We start from the raw sequence: 21,971 nt of genomic DNA, 5'->3' as shown, positions 1-21,971 counted from the left end.
TATAACCCCAGAGAGAAAATTTTTATGCCAGGATTCCCTGACTGTCTGAATGTGTCAGTCTGAGTGCTGCCTGCAATTTGGGTTCCAACTGGGGAGTGCCTGCTGAGGCATTAGTGTTACTAATTCCAGCTCCAGGGTGCACTAGGAAGGCAGGGCAGTGCTCAGGTGGGTACATTTGAGCAGCAGCAAACATGAGTTTGGTCACCCCATGTTATCTGGGTGTTGTACAAGCTCTCCTTGTCTGTATGCCTAACAGGATTTCAAGCTCCTCACAGTTTGAAGGGGGAGGGAAAGGGACCGCAGCATGCCTGTTCACTGGAACATAAGCCATGTCTCCACAAACCACCATCTCTTCTGCATACAGGATTAAAGATGCAGCCTGTATGTGCACAACCATGCCTGCAGAATTTCATGGTCTCCCTGTCTCAATCAGCCAAATGAAAAGAAAATTTTGTACATGCTCAACATGGGCAAAAATCTTTCTGTTCTGCTGTGTGCCTCCCAGCCCACACCATGGGAGTAGAGCTTCAGTGGAAATTAAGGAAATCTGATGCCCTCCATAAGTACCAAAGAAGTAAGGAAGAGGGAAGAGACCCTTCATGCACTTTTTTTTTCCCTACTGTCAAATGAAAGTATAAAGAATTCACCATGGATGTAAAAACATTGAATCATTTCCCAAAACCACCTGCATTGTTGGATATTTGAGACATAAAGTTTCTCGGTTATGTGTAATGTCTAAGGAAACAAGTGCTTGAACTGCTGAGAAGGACATCATAACTACAAAAGCCCAGGGCTTTTTAAAGAAGAAGACTGCACCAGGCATCAATAGAAATGCAGAAATTTGGTAGTTATGAGGCAGGATCATTATGTTAACTCCCCAGCTATCCTAACTCATTAAAAGTTCCTCTGACTTGTTGGGTCTTTCTTATTTCCCATTTCTTTATTTGTCTCAAGATCACTATAAAGCCAGTGTGTTGTGCTGTATCATGAGCTCCAGCTCAGCTGTATGATCCACTGTCTTTAGAGGTCAGCCAAAAGCACACAACCCTTGAGATCCAGGGGAAGCTCAAAAGCAGCTTGATACTTGCCCTCTTCTTTCCTTTGGTATTTCCACTGCCGTTTTTCATTCTGTTATGGAGGAGTGACCAAGATGATTTCATGAAACTGCAGTAAGAATGTTTGCCTTGCATTTGCTTGGGAAAAAATTCAGCAGCATCCATGAAAGTGCCAAATTAGACTTTTTTTTTTTTTTTTTTTCCTGGAGCACTGTTGCCATGCAAAATGTTTTCTGGTGTTTATAATTTATTTCTTACATTGCTCCAGGACAGAGAGATTTTGTAAAATCATCTCCCTCAAAAGTGTGTGAAGGGACTTTGCATTCAAGCAGTTTGCAAGACTAAAAAGTTGTAGGTGGCAAGAATAACAAGATGCATCAGTACCAGGCAAGAGGGAACACTCCTGAGGGGATAGATATGGAAACAGAGCAGAGAAATAAAAAGTAAAAAGTCCTTTCAACATGTAAGTCTTGCAATGTTCTCCATTCAGGTATCATGTACAGCTTTTGTCAACATAGCTAAAGACAAAGACTAGCCAACAAAAGGCAGAAAGTTCGTATTTGAGCAAGAAGAGGAGTGTAAGACCTCTAGGGAAAAGGTTTGGTTTGTGTTGCAGTGAGAGAAGGATGCTGAATGAAGAACCACATTAATAACCTTTGGATTAGGTTGCAAAAAACAAATAATTGTGAAATGGTTGCAGAAAGCAAATCATTGTGATAGACAAACTGTTAAGTGCAACAAAAAGATTCAGGACTTTGTAAAATACTTCCCAGTTAAAAGAGAGGCAGAACTAGAGTGCACAAGGAGGTGGTAATTTCTTGATTGCTGGAAGTGATTGACAAAAAGGGACACAAGCATCTACCTCACATAACCCATCCTGGTGCACAAGGGAAGCCTGGACAGCCCCCAGCTCTGTATCCACCACTAATAACAGATTTAGTTTGTTATTCAGCTGCTAACTTTTGAGGGAAGGGGAGCACGGGAAAAGATGTGCCAAGCTCTATAATGATGACTATTGTTCCTTGCTCTACACTGAGCATTAGCTGTCAGCAAATAATAGATTTACTAGTAAATTTTCTAGATTTACTGGTTTATTTAGCATCAGATCAGTCATGCACGCCACTTACTAAAAATAGACATTCCAGCATTATTTTCTCATGGCTTTTCAGCGTTCCCATGCAAACACACAAGGAGGTACACTGGTCCCACATATAATACATGGAAATAACAAAATGGTAATTTTTTTTTTATGGTTCAATTTCTCTCTGGTTCACTTGCACAGTATTAGGAAATTTACTACACAAAGAGGCTTAATCAGAAGCAAAAGGATACAGTTAAACAAGCAGACTATAAACTGCTATTTAGTTGCTTATATCTTTGCTAGTAGAAGAAAACTGTTGACAGTACAGGATTTCTTACACATTAAGCAGTAAAATAAGGAGTCAGGAACACAGGACGTGGAGTTAATTTGAGAAAGTCTGCTGTATATATTTACAATATTCTTAATTGTTATTAGTTAGAGTCCAGCCTCCATTGCTCTGAGATCAATGAGCTTCTGTAACAGGCTTATAAAATACTTTGTGTTAGTCAAAGGCACCATTTTTCTGTTTGCCTTGGAAACATCAGTACATACCCATACCTTCCAGCATACAGTATTCTTGAATTAACAAAAGCACAAAATTCCCTCCTTATGATCCTCCTCCAGACCAAGGCCAAGCCAGACGACATTTGTACACACATCGTGTGCCACATTTCTTCAGGTTAAAATGAGTTTAAGCAGACAAGCTCCTTACTGTGGGTGTGCAGCCAGGCAGCCTCTGCCCTGGTCTTGCAAGGATGTGGTGGTATAACTCCTGGGGAGTAACAAACCTCTTACCCCAGGCCAGGCAGTGTCAATGACTCTTCCCTACTCCTGCTCCCTGACAAGCTGGACCAGCTGCCACTGCTGTTCTGCAAGAGCATCCTGTTCATGGTGGACTTGGCAGTGCTGGGTTAACAGCTGGACTGCACTATCTTTCCCAACCAATCTCTTCCAGAGGTCTTTCCCAACCTGAATGGTTCTGTGGTTCTATGACTAGGATTCACCCTCCACCTCTCTATCTTTCCTTCTCCCTGAGCAACTAACCATTTCAAAGGTAATTTTCTAACCAGCATAGGCTTCTCAACACTGTGTGTTCAAAAAAATAAGGCCAAAAAACCCCCCAGAAACAACCAGACCCCAAAACAATGTCCTCTTATGCAACATTAAGTAAATTTTCTGCTGTTTATTCAGAAGCATTAGCATGACATCTCATGAGGATGTGGTGTGAACAGGAAGTGGTTCTTGTGCTAAACAGCACAAAGAAACAGTTTGGGTTAGCACTCAGCAGTCAGTAGTTGTAAATTTCCTTGTTTCTAATTACTTTCAGTAAAAAGTATCTTAGTTTGTAATTTTTGTCTCCCTGCAACCAAGATGGTAATGATTTGAGCAGAGCAAACCACTATCACTACACTGAAGGTAGTACACTGATGATGGCACCAGCCTTGGATGCTCTGCAGGGTCCTTGTCATTCCCAAGGAAAATACTTCTCAGGGAGAGCACTGCTACAGCAGGGCTTAGGACATATTTCACAGATATTTTTGTCTAAATATACATACAGTCCATTTGCTTAGTTTAATGAAATACTTCTGGACAAACTTTAGTTTTCTGTAAAAGACTGCTTCAGGCCCCATAGCAAGCTAAGGGAGAGACAACTGGGGGACATATTGATAATACCAACAATACAGCTTCGATGTCTTACAAATGTAGAGTAGGTTAAGTGTTGGCATTCTTCCATCTGGAGGAGGCTGTCACTGGATAGATATGTTTGCATGACTTCCATAAACATGGCTGGTGGGGATTCAGGAAAATAACAGAAACCAAGGAACCTGGAACCTTGAAATGTACATTTAGAGACACTTTTCACTTCATACTTTGCTGACACAAAGCTAAAAATGTGCTTTTCGGTGTGTTTTGTAGCAGAATTCTCTGGTGTGTTTGTTGTGGTTGGTTATTGTGCAGTGTTATTTGGGGGTTTGTGTAGTTGTGCTCGTTCATGTAAATTTCACATTTGTAAGTAACATCATCATGCTTTGGGATCTGAGGGTTGATAGGATAGTGCAGACCCCTATGCACAGTTCTGTGGATGAATAAATGTGACTCAGTGGCTCCCAGAACTGTCCCATACTGTCTCTGGGACAGATCACATGCCATTTGCAATCCTAAATCAAGCCCAATGGTTTGTCCTCAGCTTTCAAGTGACCAGAATAGCTGCTTCAAGTCATTCAACATAATAATTTCAGTTAGAAGAATCACCCCAGATCCACCCAACACTGTGATAAGAATGACAGTCTTTTTTCCTGTTGGTGGACTTTCCCTGTGTGTACTTATGCAGATACAATGATTGGCTCCAGAGTTTTGTATTACAAAGCAGATCATTATTTACAGTTCCAGGCAACAAATGGGACCAGGTGTTCCAAACAGACTTTGCAGCTTCTTGTGCCAACCTGTAAATGGCAATGCTGCATAAAACATGATTCTAAGTGTATCAACTCATATTATGTAAACAATATTAAGAAGGTCACTGGTCATAGCACACATGATTTTCAGAGTTTTTAATCCTGACTTGTCTCTTTGGATTGACCTAAACAATGTCTTCCACAGAAGGAAAAAAGGTGCTGGAATGGGGCTCTTCTTGTGCCTCTTTGCTCTGACCCCCTCATCCTGTGCCTACAGCAGCCCAGGTGCCTTCATTTTCTTTTGGGAAAGTAACACAAGAAGCTCAGTTATTTTCTGTGTCTTCCTGGCATTTGTTGCACAACACAGAGCTATTTCTGTCAGCCAGGTAGAGGCTCTTAAGAAAGGAATCTGAAGGTGCCAGGAGCTAGCATGAATCTGGGAAATGGAGAGGGAAAGTAGAAATACCTCTCACTGGGTACTAACTGGCAGTGACAAATCACACCAGGGGTGTCTCAGAGTAATACATGTACACTTGACTGATGAAACCCAGATTCTTCTGGAACCAAAGGCAGCAGCAGATTTGTCAGGGCAGAAAAGCTGAAACTTGCCAGGTGTCAGATGGCTCTTTAGCCTGACCGGCAGCTGACAGCTGTTCCTGTGTACCCCTGGGCCAGGGAAAAAAACCATGAAGCATAAAGGGAAAGAATAACAATAAGCCATTTAGCCATTCATGTTAACACTTTTTCTTGAAGCCAGAGTTTCAAATGGAAAAAACTTATCCCCTTCTTTTAAGCTTTGCTTTTTATATATCTTCCTATAGGAAGAACTTTATGGTACCTCACATGTGCTGCTTAATATACCTTGGCCAATAAACATCTTCCTAACACACAAATAAAAGGCCAATCTGTTCTCAGTCACACATACTGTGGATGGAGCATCACTGGGTAGGACCTCTGTGCAGTTTGGGCAGCTCCAACTCATCATGAAATGCTGTGCTTGTGCTGTCATTCCTCTTCAACCCCTGTACTCAGCACATGAAAGGAAGACACTGAAATAATCTTCTTCCCAGATATGTCTTGGAAGGAGCCAGAGCTGGGCAAAACTCTGTTCCACTGCATTTGATATCTATACCTTGATATGAACTACTAAATTTCATCTAGCAATGTCAATATTAATCAGACTGTTAATCATTATAGTTTCAGACCCAGCTAAATAATGCTGCCAAGGAAGCAAAAATGGCTTAAAAGGTTGCTGCAACTTTTCATACAGATTTGGCTCTCAGAAATTATTCAGCAGTCTCTACTTCTTATTTGAGAAATTTATATATTTATGTGTTTGTGTACGAATTCAGATGTTAATCTATAATTTTACTGCTACATTCAGAATTGGGCCACTTCAAATGGCTTCCTGCTTCTGCACTATGCCTATTCCCACAATATTTGAATGCCTTCCAGTAATAACTAAGTTCATGACTACATTCATGTTCTCTTTTCCATGAACTCCATTAATGTCATTCAGGACTCCCTGCAGTTCCTTGCACAGTGTCCTGCACATTGCCTGCTTACAGAACATGACATGTCTGTCAGACCCTGCTGTGGCAGGACTTCCTTAGCCATTTAACTGTCATCTGATCATCAACTTAGCTTCAAAATCTAAAATATCTAAAACAACTGGCTAGTGCTGCAGCCTGCTTTTAAAGGAAAAGTTTTGCTAAGTTCAAATACTTCAAAAAGATTGGAAGGTTTCCCCTTCTGTACTTGAAGAACTTTGTTAATATGTTAAATATTCTAAAAAAAAAAAAAAAAAAAAAAAAAAAAAAAGCTTAGGATTTCAATAGAAAAGAGCACAAGTAACTTTCTACTTAGCTTACAACCACAGATTTGGAAACATCTGGTCCATCTCCAGTAGTTTTAAAATGTGTGTTCACACCTTTCAGCCACAGTAAGATACTGATGTTGAACATCCCAGTCTGCATTACAGCAGATGCCACCAGGATGTGGTTTTTCAGACAAAACCAATGCAGGCAAAACTCCTGTCTTCCAGTGCATGCATACACCCAAGTGCTGCCATACATCAAATATATCAGCCAGGCACAGTGCTTTACTGAGTCACCTACTGGCAGTCACTGACTCAGCACAGACATCCTGATTGCTGAGAATGATAAAAGAAAGCAAAGCAAAAAAAAAAACAAAAACGAAAACAAAATAAAAAAAATAACTGAAGCCCCAGAGCCTTTATACATAAAACTGAGTTGTCTCTGAAGATCATGCTGCCACAGAGAGATCTGCTGGATGGCATCAGTTCATAGTTATGATTTGCTGTGGTACAATTTAGCAAAGAACTACCATGGGGAATCAGCTGGGATGGCTTTTCAGCTCAACAAACTGTGCCTTAGATAAAGGAATTTATGCTCAAGCTCTCACAGATGTGCAGTTAATGTGCAGCCAACTCCACTTCTGCAGGTTTGAAGCAATTATCCCCAATGAAGATGAAATGTTACAGAAATCCAGCCTCTCCCATCAAACTTCCCTACTGACTGAACTTGGATTACTTCACCAATGATAAGAGGGTGGAATACAGTAGCTGAGATTTGCATTTTGCCTGCAGTGATCTCAAAGGAGGTAAGACAGAGAGGAAGAAGTGAGACAGGTGGATGTATCTATGAGCTTCTCCAAAATTATTAATCTTGCTTCCAGGAGAAAAATCTGTAGAAGTGTCATGTTGGCTTGCATACAGCTTCTATGCCCCCATCAGATGTTTCAGCTGACCTCAAAGTGTCTCTTGAAAACTGAATGTATGCATGTACTTTAAATTTCAACCCTTCTTAGTTAGCAAAACTTTTTGTACAAGTTCAAAGAGTTCTAAGAAATGGATAAAAAATCTCAAGTATAATAGATTCATTAGCATGCATTTTCACCCAGTAAAGACAGGATCTTTAAACCTCATTTATATATTAATTTAGAGCACAATTTATTTATTAAATCTACCATACAAATAACATTGTATTACCCTTTAATTTCATCAGGAAATGTAGTTATTGAATGTTTTATTAAAGTCTTGTTTTTTTCAGTAGCTGCTGTATTTTTTCAAGGCAAGTTGTGCAAGGCCTAACAACAACAACATAAAAACAATTAAAGCTAAAGAGGAATGATGACTGTGTTAGGATGTTAGATAACTATCAGTATTAAAAATTTTAACAAGCACAAACGACGTTTTTGTACATCAGGTTCTTTTTGCCATTTTTGTAATATATCAGTACAATAGTCACATGCTGTCAAATAGATAACAAACAAGTGTAAGTGGTCATACACACTGATGCAGATTAGTTTTTCAGTTCCTATCAACCACATTCAACAAAAATATCAAGATAGCTGAAGAGCCTGACCCTACTTTTGCAAGCTGATTGATGCACACACCTGCAAACTCAAGACACAGCTGTGGGTGGATGCAAGATCGGTGCTGGTGGATCACTTTACAGGAGGGGTCCTTTGTTAGGAACATGTGGACTAATTACAGGTGGAAACTGCTCACTCATGAGGTTAAACTACCCAGGAACCAACTAGATTATACTGCTTGCTCCCAGACCTTGCATAAAAGTGTTTCCCCAAAGCAAAATCGCCAATAGCGATTGTGGAATAGCTTCCTTCAAACATTTGCAACTTATTTAAATGCAGATTATTCCCTTAGGGCCTATAAAATGTCTTCTAGCTGCAGATTAAAATTTTAATGGATAAATATAATGGCATGCCAAAAATTTGCATGTACTCTAATCCTTGTTTAGTCTATAGTTTTGTTTCACTAAAACTTTACTGCGGAATGAAATGACAGAAATCTGAGTAATTTTGGTTGTTATTAAAATATTGTATATAAACAGGAAAAGTCAGAATAAGGCATTCTCAATGCAAGCTTGAACGATGTACATTTTCATGCCCAGTGGAACTACCATTTCAATTTCTTCTCATAAGTAGTGGAATGTTGGTTTTTGTTGTTTTTGCGATTTTTTTTGTTGTTGTTGTTTTTTTTTTGTTTTGTTTTGGTTTTTTTTTTTTGGTTTTTTTTTTTTGCATGTAAATCCCCAAATACTTTTTCAATTTTACAGATAAAAAACATTATTTCATACATCAGTTTTAAAAGCACTAGTTTGGTATTTCCTTCCATTTTGTCTGCTGAAGGACTATGAGCCTGGAAGGAAACAGTTCAAAGAAACTCACAACATAGATAAGACAACTACTTCCATAAAACCGAACAAAACAGCATTTTGTTTCAAATGCCACCTAGGAACACTAGATAGATGAAGTATACACATTATGGTAGATAGTTAATAATCCCCATGTTTTCACCTGCCGGTATTACTGCAAATTACACTGTTTCCATGACATGCCTAATGGAACAGTTTGCTATTTTCATAAGCAGTCACATGCACTGAAGGTAGGATCGCCAGGGGCCCGTGGCGCCCTGAAGCAGAACCAGAGAGGCCAAGCTTACTAATCTGTCGGGCTGGACGGGAAGGTAGCTGGTGTGTGAGGTGCCGCATCCCGGCCGACACCAGCGTCGACCTAGGGCAGCTCCTGCGGCGCCGCCGCCTCCCGCGCGGGCTCCTCGCCGGGCTGGGCGTCCGGGCCGGGCGCGGGGCCGTGCCCGGGCCTGTGGCCATCGTGGGCGCTGTGGCTGCCCAGGCGTGTGGAGGCCACCACGGCTTTCACTGCGGCCTGGGGGAGAGAGCACCAAGCAAACATTCCTTAGGGAGCGCTGCCAAGGAGAGGGAACGCAACCGCGCTTGGTCTTCCCGGGAGCGCCGCCGCTGCGTACCTGCCTGGGCCTGGATGCGTGTAGGAGGCCACCTGGAATACTGGGTTGAGGTTTAAAATGGCTGCTTTTGGGTGACGTGAACACAACTTTTTTTTTCAGGTACACCTGATTTTTTAATTTTTTTTTTTTTTATTTTACTTTATTTTTATTATTTTTTTTAGAAATTACTTCAGGAGTCCCATGTTGAAGTTGGATGGCAAAGAAGAAAGTCATCGTCGTCTGCCATAATAATAACAATAGTACTATCACTGATTATTGCATGAAAATTTAATGAGGGAGCACAACATTTACCGCTATCGCACTGTTGCGTATTCCAAGCACAATGTTGTGGAGCACATGGACAACTTCCCTAGTATATGTATTAAAAATACATGCTGGGAGTAGGCTTTTGTATCACCTGAAATATCACAAAATGATAAGACAGCTATATTAGCCCTTGCCTTGAAGAGTTTTATTGCCTGAAAAATACCAGACATACAGAGGTGATGAAAATAAATGCTAATTTCTGTGTGTGACAGCTCAAGCTATTTTTGGCTTGGCAGCTTTTGGTTAGGCATCAAAGCAGTGGGTCTGCAGGAAAAATTAAGAACATAGCAAGTTTTGTGGATTCTTTGGAGAGGTAATCACACACACACACACACACACACGCACGTGAAAGAAACAAACAAAAAACTTCCACAAAGAAATGAAAAGGAAAAAAAAGAAGATGTTAATGAAAAACAGATAACATAAACACTCTCAATAAAAAAGAATCAGCTGCAACAGATTATGGAGAAACACTATAAGGCATAAACCAAAAAAAGTGGCAAGAATTCTGAGGGACTAGACCTCTAAAAGGAAAAATTACAGACATCCACATCAGTGGTGAGAGGACTTTGGAAAACTGATTACAAACAGAACAAGCCACTCAATGATACCATAATGTCTAAAGGCACTTTCAATGGAATTTACTTGCACAAGCACTATTGTATGTTCATGAAACAAATTCAACACAGCCTACAAGAAGCCAAATCCTGACTGAGACCTTTCGAGTTACTCTTTAAAATTTGTCTTTATATAAAGAAAGCCTGGTAATGGACTTTCATGTTGGGAAAGAGCAGATAATTGCCTATGATTTTTACTAACAAAACAACAGCTAAAATGTGTACTCACTACTTTGATGTCTGCTTTGGTTTTATTTTCTTAATCAGGAACTAATTGCCTATAAATTTATTGTTTCTTTTACATATATTTGTGGAAAATTATTAACTCCACAAGAACTGTTAACTTCAATCAATCCTCTTAATAATCAGAGGTTTGGTAATTTAATCTTTAGCAGAGAAGCACTGAAATAAACTTATAAAAAGTGATAGTTTGTAATCACAAAAGAATAAATTGATTACTGTAAGGGTCTAAATAAAATGTGCTTCAAAAATATCTCTGGTCTAAAAATATAAAGAAAAACAAAATCAAAACATCAGTGTGAATTATATCTACAATCTCTGAGAACTTTGTAAATGACAAAATAAATTTCTTTGCCTTGTAGAGATTCTCTGCTACAGTTCACTACTAAAAAAATTAGCAAAGCCAAAGTTAAGACTCAGTTTTCTGTGAGTTGGTTTTTCTACGTAACTTACTAAAGCTCTCAGTTAAGTTGCTTTTTACTCTTATTCTCCAGGGCAACAAGTGCATCTTCATTGTAGCTGTTGCTAACAATTTCTACTACTGGAATTATCTCCTGAAAATTTTTAAAAACTGGAAAACAGATTTGGGGAGAATAAAGTTTCCTGATACTACGTTACACATAAAGATGTTTCCCTGCTTCCTCCCACAGCAGATATCAAGACTGAATGGAAAAGGAGCATCCTGGGGACATTTTATAGACCTACATATCTGAAATGCTGACTCTAGTTCATACAGAAGGATGCTGAAACCTCCTGCTTTGTATTGGTAGGTACAGGTAACTCAGGGTGGGTTAGGGATCAAAAATGCTTTAATACACTAATTTTCTTCTAGATTTATGGTTGCTCATTAAGAAATTACTCAAGATGTTCTTTCTGTTCCATATTCTAAGGATGCACTGGCAGTACAGGACAGATGGATGGACATAAACGAAAAAGGAAGAAGGGAAGAAAAGATGGAAAGTAAGGACGTTGTGAAAGCCATGTACATCCTCAGCAGTCCTATCTGTGTAGATAGAGTTTTAAATAAACTTCACGCATTTTTGTTTGGATCCAGTCATTGACTGAGTCAGCTTCAAACTTCTTCAATCTTCATCAGGCATCTTAAATAGAAATCTTCCATAACACCATGGAGTATTGTTCTCAAAAATATGCAAGGTTTCTGCAAGGCTAGTAATTGAATTGCATACTTTCATAGCCAAAACAAAGACTATGAGCAGAGACTTGCCTTAAGTTTACGCCGGGCGTTGAATTCCTGAAGTTTCTTTTGTGCGTTGTCCATATGTGCAAAGTTTATTGCCTTCCCTGTTACCCATGGGTGCTGCAAAGCCTGTAGAGTGGTGAGGCGTTTCTTGGGGTCTAAAACAATCAACTTTTTAACCTGCATCACAAAGGAGAAATAAAAAAAAACTGTCAACCTTATTCTCCACGCAAATTTACCTAGTTTTGCATTTGCGGGCTCTGATCTTGGTTTGGGGAGCATCTTAGGTGAGACATTCTAAGAAACCTACAAGAATTTTCATTTGTGTCTTTGCAAGTATTTTGCTTCTAGCATTTCTTGGTTCTCCATAAATAACATCTGATTAAGACAGCCACTAAGGGGGAAGAGAGAAGAGAAAGAATCATCTGGTTACCAACATATTAAGGTACCAAAGCAGATGACCTGTATCTATCATAGGCTCTTTCACGCCTGAATTGTCACGAAAACCCTAAGTGATTCTCAAAATCTCTGAGCAGCATCTCTACTTTCGAATTTGGAAAAGTTTTAAACTGGATTGGAAAGTTTAAAATATGCATCTCATGCAGATTTGCACCACTCAGTCCCTGTCAGTAATATCACAAAGGAAATGTTTCTTTCAGTCACTGTAAAACCTCATGCACACATTAAAAACAAAGCACTGTACAAGGGTTTCTGTCTTAGCCCACTCTGAAACTAATGTTTACACCATTCCTTCTGTCACCCAAGCCAGCAAACCTGGACTTCTACAAACATGACAGCAGGATATTTTTGGGAAAATGACACTGCAGACATACCCCTGGAACTGGGGATAGTCCTGCTGGACACAAAGTGTGTCCAGTCAAGCAGCATTCCATGGGTTTTATTGCATCTCTGGACAAGTGGTGTTTTAAAAAAAAAGAAGAAATGTGACAATGGAGTAACAAAGTGCACAGATGGCACTCCGCAGAGCCACACTTACCCATCTCCTGACTGCAGACCCTCTTGGAGCAGAGTGCAAGTGATGGCACAAGGCTCCATTGCTCCTGTGTGCCCGAGGGTGAGGAAAAATTTGCTTTAGGGCTCTCTGGACTCTCTCTACAAAGAGCTTTTAAACAAAGTTGGTGCCCTGAAGTGTGTGCAGGAGAACAGTCATTGTGGTGAATACTGGTTGTGTTTTCAAGGAAGACCTTGAGTTAAGCAAATCACTTTGACTGAACACTGAACTGCCCAGAGCATGGGTTTTGAGAGTCATGGTTGTCATACTTATATACAATTTGCTATGCAATATTCAAACCTGGAATTTTGAGCTCTCCTTTACTGAAGCAGTATGGAGCAGTTTGGACAAAAGTTTTACCTGCAGATTGCTGTTCATCTGGCTGTAAATTGAATTTTTTGGCCTTAGAAAAAGTTCACATCTCATAAAGAAACAAAAAAGTACTTTGAACTTCTATTTGAAATATCCTTAAGTACTTCACTAACACCAATGACGTAGTATTTTGTGAAACAGTTTCTGTAATTTCATATGGAACAGAGCACTTGCGTTTTCAATGCTAAATGAAATAACTGAATTATGTAAGTTATTATTGACAAAAGTCACACTCAAGCATACCTATCTCTGCAGATCAGTGTCTTCTGGATCCAAATTACTTTATCCAGTAATAAAAGAATACAGCGCAGAGAGCATGCCAACCCTTGCATTTTGCTAATGGAGCATATTTAAAAGTAGTCAGTCTTTCCTCACCTACTAAAAAAACCCAACTTAACAGACAAAAAAAGTATGTCAGAAAAACCAGTGAGGGAAAAAGTTTCATTCCTTTTCATTCTTCCCCAAAATTCAGGCTTGAAAACTGCACAAAAAGAAGGGTTTGTTTCCATATTGCCCTGAAGGTGTTTGCCCAGAAAACAGGAATGGTGAAACACTTCAGAGCTGGAAGGAAAGGCAGGCATAGATGAACAATGTGACAGCTGCCAGCAGCCTTGTCTTCACAGAAGAACCTGAATATTCGTATTCTGAGTGCAAAATTACAGCACTGGGCTAACAGGGGATATTAACAGCACCATAATATAGCAGAGACAAGAGGAAACAATTACGAAAAATTAATTAAGCAATTATTCTGCCCCCACCCCAAACTAGATCTTTCTAGTGGCAGAAATACTAAATACTCGTTTCATTCATGCTTTACTTACTAAATCCTTGGCATTCAGAGACACATCATCCCACCAGGGGGACACAAAGTCATATTCACAGCTCAGGATTCTCTTAAACATATACTGATCTCCCCTTTCATCATAAAATGGTTCAAAGCCACAAAGTCTGAAAGGATAAAAAATAAATTAATTTATCAAAGTTTAATTAGTCTTGGGTTTTTAGAAACAGTTCATGATAGTTTTTTTCCCTACTTTGTGTCCTGTAGATCACTTTGGGTGGATGTACTGGATGTACAGACCTTGATGTACTCCTGGACTCCTAATTTTACAGAGCAGAGAGAAATGTGGTCATAAGTACTCTTAAGCACTGGGAAAGGCATTCCTAATTGTAATGTTCTTATTTTCACATGTGTTTAATTTGAACTATTAAAACAGTATCATAGAGCATTTATCAGAATCCCTGTAATTCTTGCCAGAGGAATAGGAATTAGCTGAGGAAATCCATCTTACATGTGAAGTTAGAAGTTTTTATATATACAGTTAGGATGGATTTTTTAGTCATGTTCATCCCTGTACATTTTTTCCTCCTATCAGCCACAATATGTAAAAACCTTTGGTGAGTTTTTGTGATCAGCCCTCATCTTTACTTAGGTAACCTACATACAATCTAGAAGTCTTGTGATCTCACTAATGACTGTGTTTATAAGTATATCAAATAATACAGATCCCAGCAGAGAGGCACACTGCTGGCCCCAGGGAAAGCAGGCTCATAGATGTGGTTTCCATTTGTATAATGTCCTCTTTTATCGCTTCACTGCGCTTTAATCACGCCTGCACACATAATCATATTTTTTAAGTGAATTTCCTATTCAGCCAGTATGTGATCTGAGCTTAACAGAGAAAGTCTGTCTGCTCCTCTGCCTCCAGAAAATGCAACAAGCAGTAAGATGATGAGAGGGAAACAACAGCAGATCTAAAGACCAAGGCAGCAACACATGTAGAAAAGCCTTATATTTTAACTTGTTTTTGTGTTTTTCAACACAATGTGCTTACTGTTCTGAAAAAGGAGGCTGAGGTTCAAGGAAGAAATGTGTTTTGGGAGTGGTGCATAGCCGTGGGTGGAACAGCTGCATCACATGCCACTGCTGAAGAGGAGAAACACTTCATTGCAAGCACATTCTGGGCACATTATTTTTCCAAGTCTGGCAGAGATGCATTAAAACACAAACCTTGTTCTTCAGTAGGTGGTGGCCAGCCAGAGCCCCTCTGCTGCTCCCCTCACTTTGCTGCCTCTCCCATCACCATTTCTGGGCTTGCAGCAGTCCCTTGTGGAACACCCCTGAGCAGGGCCCCTCACAGGCCAGCCCAAACTGCATTTTGGATTTGGGTAGCTGATGACAGTAAGAACCTGCTTAAGCCTTGCTGTGACTGTGCTGGAAGCCTCCTTGGTGAACTCTCTGTTTTCACACTAACTCACTATTATCACCTATTGTTTTCCTATTAATAATTTCAATAAATATGCTTCTACTTAAAAATCCATTTCAGCAGACAGATTTTTTTTTTGCTACCTGCCAAAATAGATGAGTAAATCTAGAGGTATGATTTCAAATTGCTTAATTAAATCAGTGCAAGACCTAGTGTGGGTGCTCTTGATTTCATTGTATTTGGAATTAACATTTTATGATTGTGATTCACTTTAAATTGGCTACCTACAAATAAAGGAAAAGTCAATGTAAACAGCTTTAAGAACAACTAAAGATGACCAGATGGCGTTTTGTGTCCTTTAAAGTAACTTAGCAAAATAACACCTTTAATTAAATCCACGCAATTTTGACTACAGGCAAAGCCTCTAAATTTGTTGACCACTGTCTGCATCTCAAACATGCAGAAGGATTTCTAAGCTGCTTCAGGAATACAAAAGGACTACTCCTCTTGATTTTTAAAACTAGATCTAGCTTCCCTCAAATTATGACAATTATCACCAGTAGGTCTCAATATAATTTGCCTCAGGAAAAACTGTTCTGTCAAAATATGTGTCAGTTTTTTTAAATCAAATGTCAAGTCCATTTTGATTAATGGCAAGATACAGCTTTATACAGATCCTTTGTAACATGCTTGTTTACTCTTACATCCACTCCGTTTTGAGGGACATACAGGGATTTTTTTTTTTTTTTTTTTACTCTATGTAAATGTGTTTCCTTTCTGGGCTCCAGGATTAATGAGTTAGCAATTTTGCATGTACCTTTCTGATCTCAGTTTCTAATGCATCCTGCATATTGATACACAAAGCTTTACACACGATAGAAGGGTTTTAAATGTTGAGTACTGTTAAAGCTAAATGGAAGCGACAGCCAGGTGGATTTTTGCCTGTCTTATTCCTGTAGATCAAATTGGATTTTGAGGTGGGAGTAGGACAGGACTAGAAGGAGGAAGAATAGAAGAATATCTATAGTTATGCAGCCCCATCCGGGGCAGGAACTCACACATTTATTTACATACATGCAGAGGTTTAGTGTGGCTTGGGAGCATCCCCTGAACAGCTGGAAGGTTCTAGGAAGCTGCATATACAAAATGCCACTTCAGATATTTAGATAGGAGTTGTTTGGAGTTTGGTTGGAGCTTGCTTACACTTGAAAACAAGTTCTGCTTAAGAAAGACTCTTAGTTTGAAAATGCAACGATTTCATTATGCCTTGAGTAACTAGGAAAGGCTATAACTTAATCTAAGTGGCTTTACCAAGAGGTAACAAAAGCCACCTCTCCAGTCTGCCTTGCTGGTAAATTTCACATCTCATGAGTGGAAATCTTAGAAGTGACAAGAAATGATCACCTGGCAGGCAATATCTGAGCTGTGATCTTCAACACAAGATCTGGATCTTAACCCAGACCTTGAAACAAAGATACACACATATAAAAAGAAGCAAACAACAAAATGGCAAATAGGAGTACTGTAGCCTACTATTTACAGGTAAGCAAAAGGAGACCTGTGAACTATTTGAGGCTTATGTGCAGAACAAAAAGATGAATGTTTTCTGACATTACCATCAGAGTGTTTATATACCTGTACATGGACTTTTAGTATAAACTCTAGAGAATATAATTATTTCATTGCAAAAGATGAAAATCGTTGTGTTATTGCACACTGTACGTGCTGGACATCGCAAGTAGTAGGGGAGGGATAATGGCCCATATGTATAAAATCCTCCATATCTTTAAGGTACATATGTGAAATCTCATTTTCTTCCCATAAAAGGCATCATAGAAGTATATAATTACACAAGTTGTCTTAGCATTGTCATTGCCAAGGGCCTAAATTAAGTCTCAGAATTATTCTCCCATAAAGAAGAGAGTCAATACATCATATGCAATTTTCCCTTCTCAATAATCTTCCTTTGAAAGATTCAGTCAATACAATAAAGTAATTACAACTCTTACCAATTGAATCATGACTAGCCACAGTAAGACTTAGACACAAATGCCTACTCAAAAACAAGTGTTTGGAGCTTTTGGTCTATACTCATTCACATTAATAGGATGATTCTGCACAGATCTTGCTGCTGTTCAGGAAGAAGTTTTATCAAATATTTAAACTGAGTGTTTTGCCATGCTTTTCTAGGATTTGACTTACTTCAGTAAGGTTAGGAATATAATAATTAAAGTTCAGGATCTTGTATTTTCTAATGGCACAGCTTATGGTGTCATGAAATCCTGTGGGTGTTAAAAAGTGAACCTCTCTGTAGCACTGTCTGCACTTACAAGATGTAGGTGATAATCCCCAGGGACCACATGTCCACCTCAGGGCCATAGGCACATCCCCGTAATATCTCTGGTGCTGCAGAGGACAAGACACTTGTCAGTAACACAGAAGCTGAGTGAAGAAGTAACAGTCACAAAATCAATTAAAGTCCATGCATGGTTGTGTCTTTCATAAAAACTTAGGACTGCCCATTTAAGCCCTTAATTAGGTAAATTATTCCTTTCACTGAATATAAAACAAGAGAAGTTATGCCCAAGCAGAGCCAGAATAAAATGAGAGGTGAACTTTGGTTTCAAATTGTTTTTATGTTTGTGAAAAGAGCCACAGAAAGCTACAGCTGCACTGGAGCTACAATGTGACCAAGAAAGTGGTACTTTAACTTCAGTATTTTACTTAGTTTTTTTATAAATACATCAACAACAAGAGTAGGGCCAATGAAAATCTCCATCCTTTATTGGATGCAGAGGCAAACACTGGAACCAAGGATGAGGAAAAGGCTGAGGTACTGAATGCATTGTTTGCCTCAGCCCTCAACAGTAAGGCTTGTTTATGCTCAGGGAAGCAGCCCTGAGCTGGCAGACAGGACAGAGAGCAGAACAGCCCTGTGCAATCAGGAGGAAGGAGACAGTGACCTGCTGAGCCACTCAGACTCTCACAGGTCCGTGGGACCGGGTGGGATCCATCCAGTGGTGCTGGGGGAGCTGCTCTGCATCACTGAGCATCAGTTCTGTCTAACTGGGGAGCTCTCACATCATTCAGAGGCTGGCTAATGTGATGTCCATCCACAAGAAGGGCTGGAAATGGATGGGGCACAGCAGCAGGGTTCAGGAATGGCACATCCTGCCTGAACAACCTGATTCCCTCCGTGAGCAGGTGATTCACCGGGCGGATGAGGGGAGGGCTGTGGATGTTGTTTGTGGTGACTCTAGTAAAGCCTTTGGCACTGTCTCCCATGGCATTCTCCTGAAGAAACAGGCTGCTCATGGCTTGGACAGGTAGAGTGTCACTGAGTGAAAAACTGTCTGGATATCTGAACCCTGTGAAAGGCAGTGAATGGAGTTACATCCAGCTGGTGGCTGGGCACCAGTGGAGTGGCCCAGGGCTCAGTGTTGGGCCCAGTCCTGTTCTACATCTTTATCCTGGTCTAGATGAGGGAATTGAGGGCACCCTCAGTCAGTCTGCAGATGACACCAAGTCAGGTGGGTACTAGAGAGCTATAGACAGGGATGTGGACAGGCTGGATCCACGAGACAAAGCCAATGCCAATGGGTTCAATGAGGTTGGGTGTCAGTCCTGCCTTGGGCCACAACAACCCCCAGTGCTACAGGCTGGGGAAAACTGCTCAGCATGAAAGGACCTGGGTGTGCTGGTTGACAGTGGCTGAACACAAGCCAGCTGTGCCAGGTAGCCAAGAAGGCCAAGGGCATCCTGGCCTGTGTCAGCAATAGTGGGGCAGTCACCATCACCCCTGTGCTGGGCACCAGTGAGGTCACAGCTCAAATGTTGTGTCAGTTTGGGGCCCTGTACAACAAAAGGCCCTTGAAAGTCTGAAGTGTGTCCAGAGAAGGGCAACAAAACTGGCGAAGGTATAGAGAATAAATCCTAAGAGGAGCAGCTGAGGGAGGTGTGAGTGTTCAGCCTGGAGAAAAGGATGCTCAGGCAGTCTCCACAACTGCCTGGATGGAGGCTGTAGTGGGGTGAGGGCTGGCCTTCTCTCCCACATAACAGGGATCAGGAGAAAACAGCTCAAGCTTCACTAGGGAAGGTTCAGGTTGGACATTAGGAAGGATTGTCTCACAGGAAGGGTGGTTAAGCATTGGAACAGGCTGCCCAGGGAGATGGTGGAGCTCTTATCCCTGGAGGTGTTCAAGAAACAACTGAACATGGCCCTTAGAGCCATGGTTTAGTGAGCATGATTGGTGTTCAGTCAAAGGTTGGACTTTATAATCTTGGAAGTCTTTTCCAACCTTAATGGTTCTATAAGTCAATTTACCTGGCACTTTATATAGGCTTTATTTTTTATATTTTGTTTTAGCTGGAAGGAAAGACAGAGCATTTCAGGCAGTTGCTTCTGCTACAGTGAGGAGCAAGAAGAGAGGCCAGGCAGTTTTGAGGCACTCCAGCTCTGCAATAGTAAAGAAGAGTCAATGTCCGCCCAAGCATCTTGACAGGCACAGCTTGAGGACCCTGGTCCCACTGGATCTGTGATGCACATGGGATGACTGCCACATTTCTGGAGCACAGTGGGCTGGCTGTACCTACGGGCATCAATGCAATCTCTTCCCCTTCCCACATTACACTTGCACAACCATGAACAGAAGGGTTCTCAGTATTTTTAAAGTTTCCAGAAGTTTGCTTTTGGTGAATGGATTTGTCCAACACATTGCTGTGAGTTTAGATGTTGCCTGTAACAGACTAAGTAAGAATCACTGTTTTGCCCTGGCTTGATTTTTTGTGCTACTCTCAGAAATCACTTATGCTCTTCTTAAGTTCACTGAAGGCACAACATTGCAGCAAACCAAGTTTTCTGAGACCATCTTCTTGCCTTCAGTCCTCTGCATGAATCTGCACATCCCAAGGACTGTAGATTGTCATGTCTTGATGCTAAAGTATTCAGACTCCAGTACGTGTTTTTGTTGCTGTGTCCTTTCTGGAGAAGCTGCTGATAGATGGGTGGGCAGGATGTGGGAGCTGGCAGCCCGGAACCATCAATTATTCATAGTTTAATTTGGCATTTAAACAGCATTTCTCCTGGGTTTCCTCCAATTCTGGAAAGAAATGCTTGAATATTTTCCGGGCACCAGGACTTCTGCATGGTCAGTTAACTTGAATTGTAAATCAAGGATTGCTATAGGCACGTAACTATAGGCATAAAGCTCCCTCCCTTCTCTGCAGAAATATTAAGCCCAAATCCTTCCCACCAAGTCGGCATAACTCTGAGGGCTCTTCTACAGGAATAAGCCTTGCCTTATTTTTACTAAGATGGGCATAAAAACTGCTAAGCACTAACTTTGGATGTGTGGCATTGGTAGTATAACTGTCACAAGAAAGACAACTAGAACATTAATAGCTTATATGTGAGTTTTATGTTTAGTTTCATACAGTTTTATGGAACTAAGTAGACTGGAATTAGGTGCTGCTCTAGAGCAGACTTGGCATGTGTGTGTGCTTTGCAGGCAATATGGTAATGGACAATGACAATGTCACCTTTGCATTATCAGCTGTTCTACGAGGTAACAGTGTGATCTCACGGTCCTCTCCAGTGTCCTCTTTCCTTTGACTCTACAGTTATAAAAGCAAATGTAAGCAACAAAACCACATACCACAGTACCCTGGAGTTCCACAAACAGTCTTCATGGTCACATGATCTTCCACAATCTTGGAAAGTCCAAAGTCAGCTGTTAAGATGGTTTGGCAATATTAATGTTCTTACTCCCTGTAATAATGTGGGTTTTTATGATGTATATGCAATTAAATAAACATTTATACGCTAAGTGAATGGTATTGACATTTCCATAGGTGAGCATGGATTTAATGAATCTACCCATGCTGCAATCCAGAAGCAAATTTTGCTGTACAAATTAGTGTTCCTGTCTCTTGCTTGACAGAAATGTAGCTTGTATTTTATTCTGAAACTTCACAAAGCCAGTACAGTGGGAGGCCTAAGGGCATACAAGCAGAGATCCAGAAATGTATTTTAGGTATATATTCAGTTTCCACTCTGTGAGTAATCCAGTAAAATTATCAGAACTATTTTGGGTTGCTTTTTTAGTCAAGGGTCAGAGTATGTAGTCTCTGCAAGACAAAATCCCAGCAGTATTTTATTAAAAGCTTCTAGGGGGATAAAGATGGTGACAGAAGAAGTATTGACCATCCTTTTTCCAGTGTTTCCACCCTGAATTGCTATTCACAGAGCAAGGGCCTTCGTGACAATACACACTGTACCTGCACGACTCTTCCACAAAAGTCATAAAAATTGACGTGTTCACAACTTTTTTTTTCACTGAGAATAAACTGAGCTTATTCAAATTCCGGTTTAGGTCATGAAAATCACCTTAGCCTTCAAAGCAAATAAAAGTACTTGATTTTATTTTGTTAGACTGAATATAAAAGGGAATGTTTTGATTCAAGATCAGGATAAAAATAGGTAACTTGTTCCTAAATGGCTATCCTTTTTGCATTATTATTTATCTAATTAGAAATATAGTTTAATTTATAAACACAGCCACTTGCTGTAAACTGGATTTCAGTTTAAACAAGGCAATGACCTCACCAGGAAGATGAAGAATCATGGCATTTAGGAAAGGCTTCAAAAGCCCTATTCACTCTGGACATCAAACCAAAGC

At 40.2% G+C, this 21,971-nt stretch overlaps 1 protein-coding gene across 1 annotated transcript in view; it reads right to left on the bottom strand.

The window, feature by feature from the left end:
• Positions 1–6,472: 6,472 nt before the first annotated feature.
• The window catches only part of CAMK4 (calcium/calmodulin dependent protein kinase IV), a 140,144-nt gene continuing 124,645 nt past the window's right edge, over positions 6,473–21,971 (bottom strand). Inside the window, exons 7-11 of the mRNA XM_056514054.1 lie at positions 20,949–21,023; positions 17,625–17,700; positions 13,909–14,035; positions 11,731–11,883; positions 6,473–9,242 (exon numbers count right to left, since the gene is read on the bottom strand). Coding sequence (XP_056370029.1) covers positions 9,090–9,242; positions 11,731–11,883; positions 13,909–14,035; positions 17,625–17,700; positions 20,949–21,023 — 584 coding nt within the window. The 3' untranslated portion in view covers positions 6,473–9,089. The remainder of the gene's footprint in view (positions 9,243–11,730; positions 11,884–13,908; positions 14,036–17,624; positions 17,701–20,948; positions 21,024–21,971) is intronic.

The sequence above is a fragment of the Oenanthe melanoleuca genome, chromosome Z, assembly GCF_029582105.1.
Source record: "Oenanthe melanoleuca isolate GR-GAL-2019-014 chromosome Z, OMel1.0, whole genome shotgun sequence".
NCBI lineage: Eukaryota > Metazoa > Chordata > Aves > Passeriformes > Muscicapidae > Oenanthe > Oenanthe melanoleuca.
The sequence above is the reverse complement of the archived record's forward strand: the minus strand, read 5'-3'. Positions and strand labels throughout refer to the sequence as shown.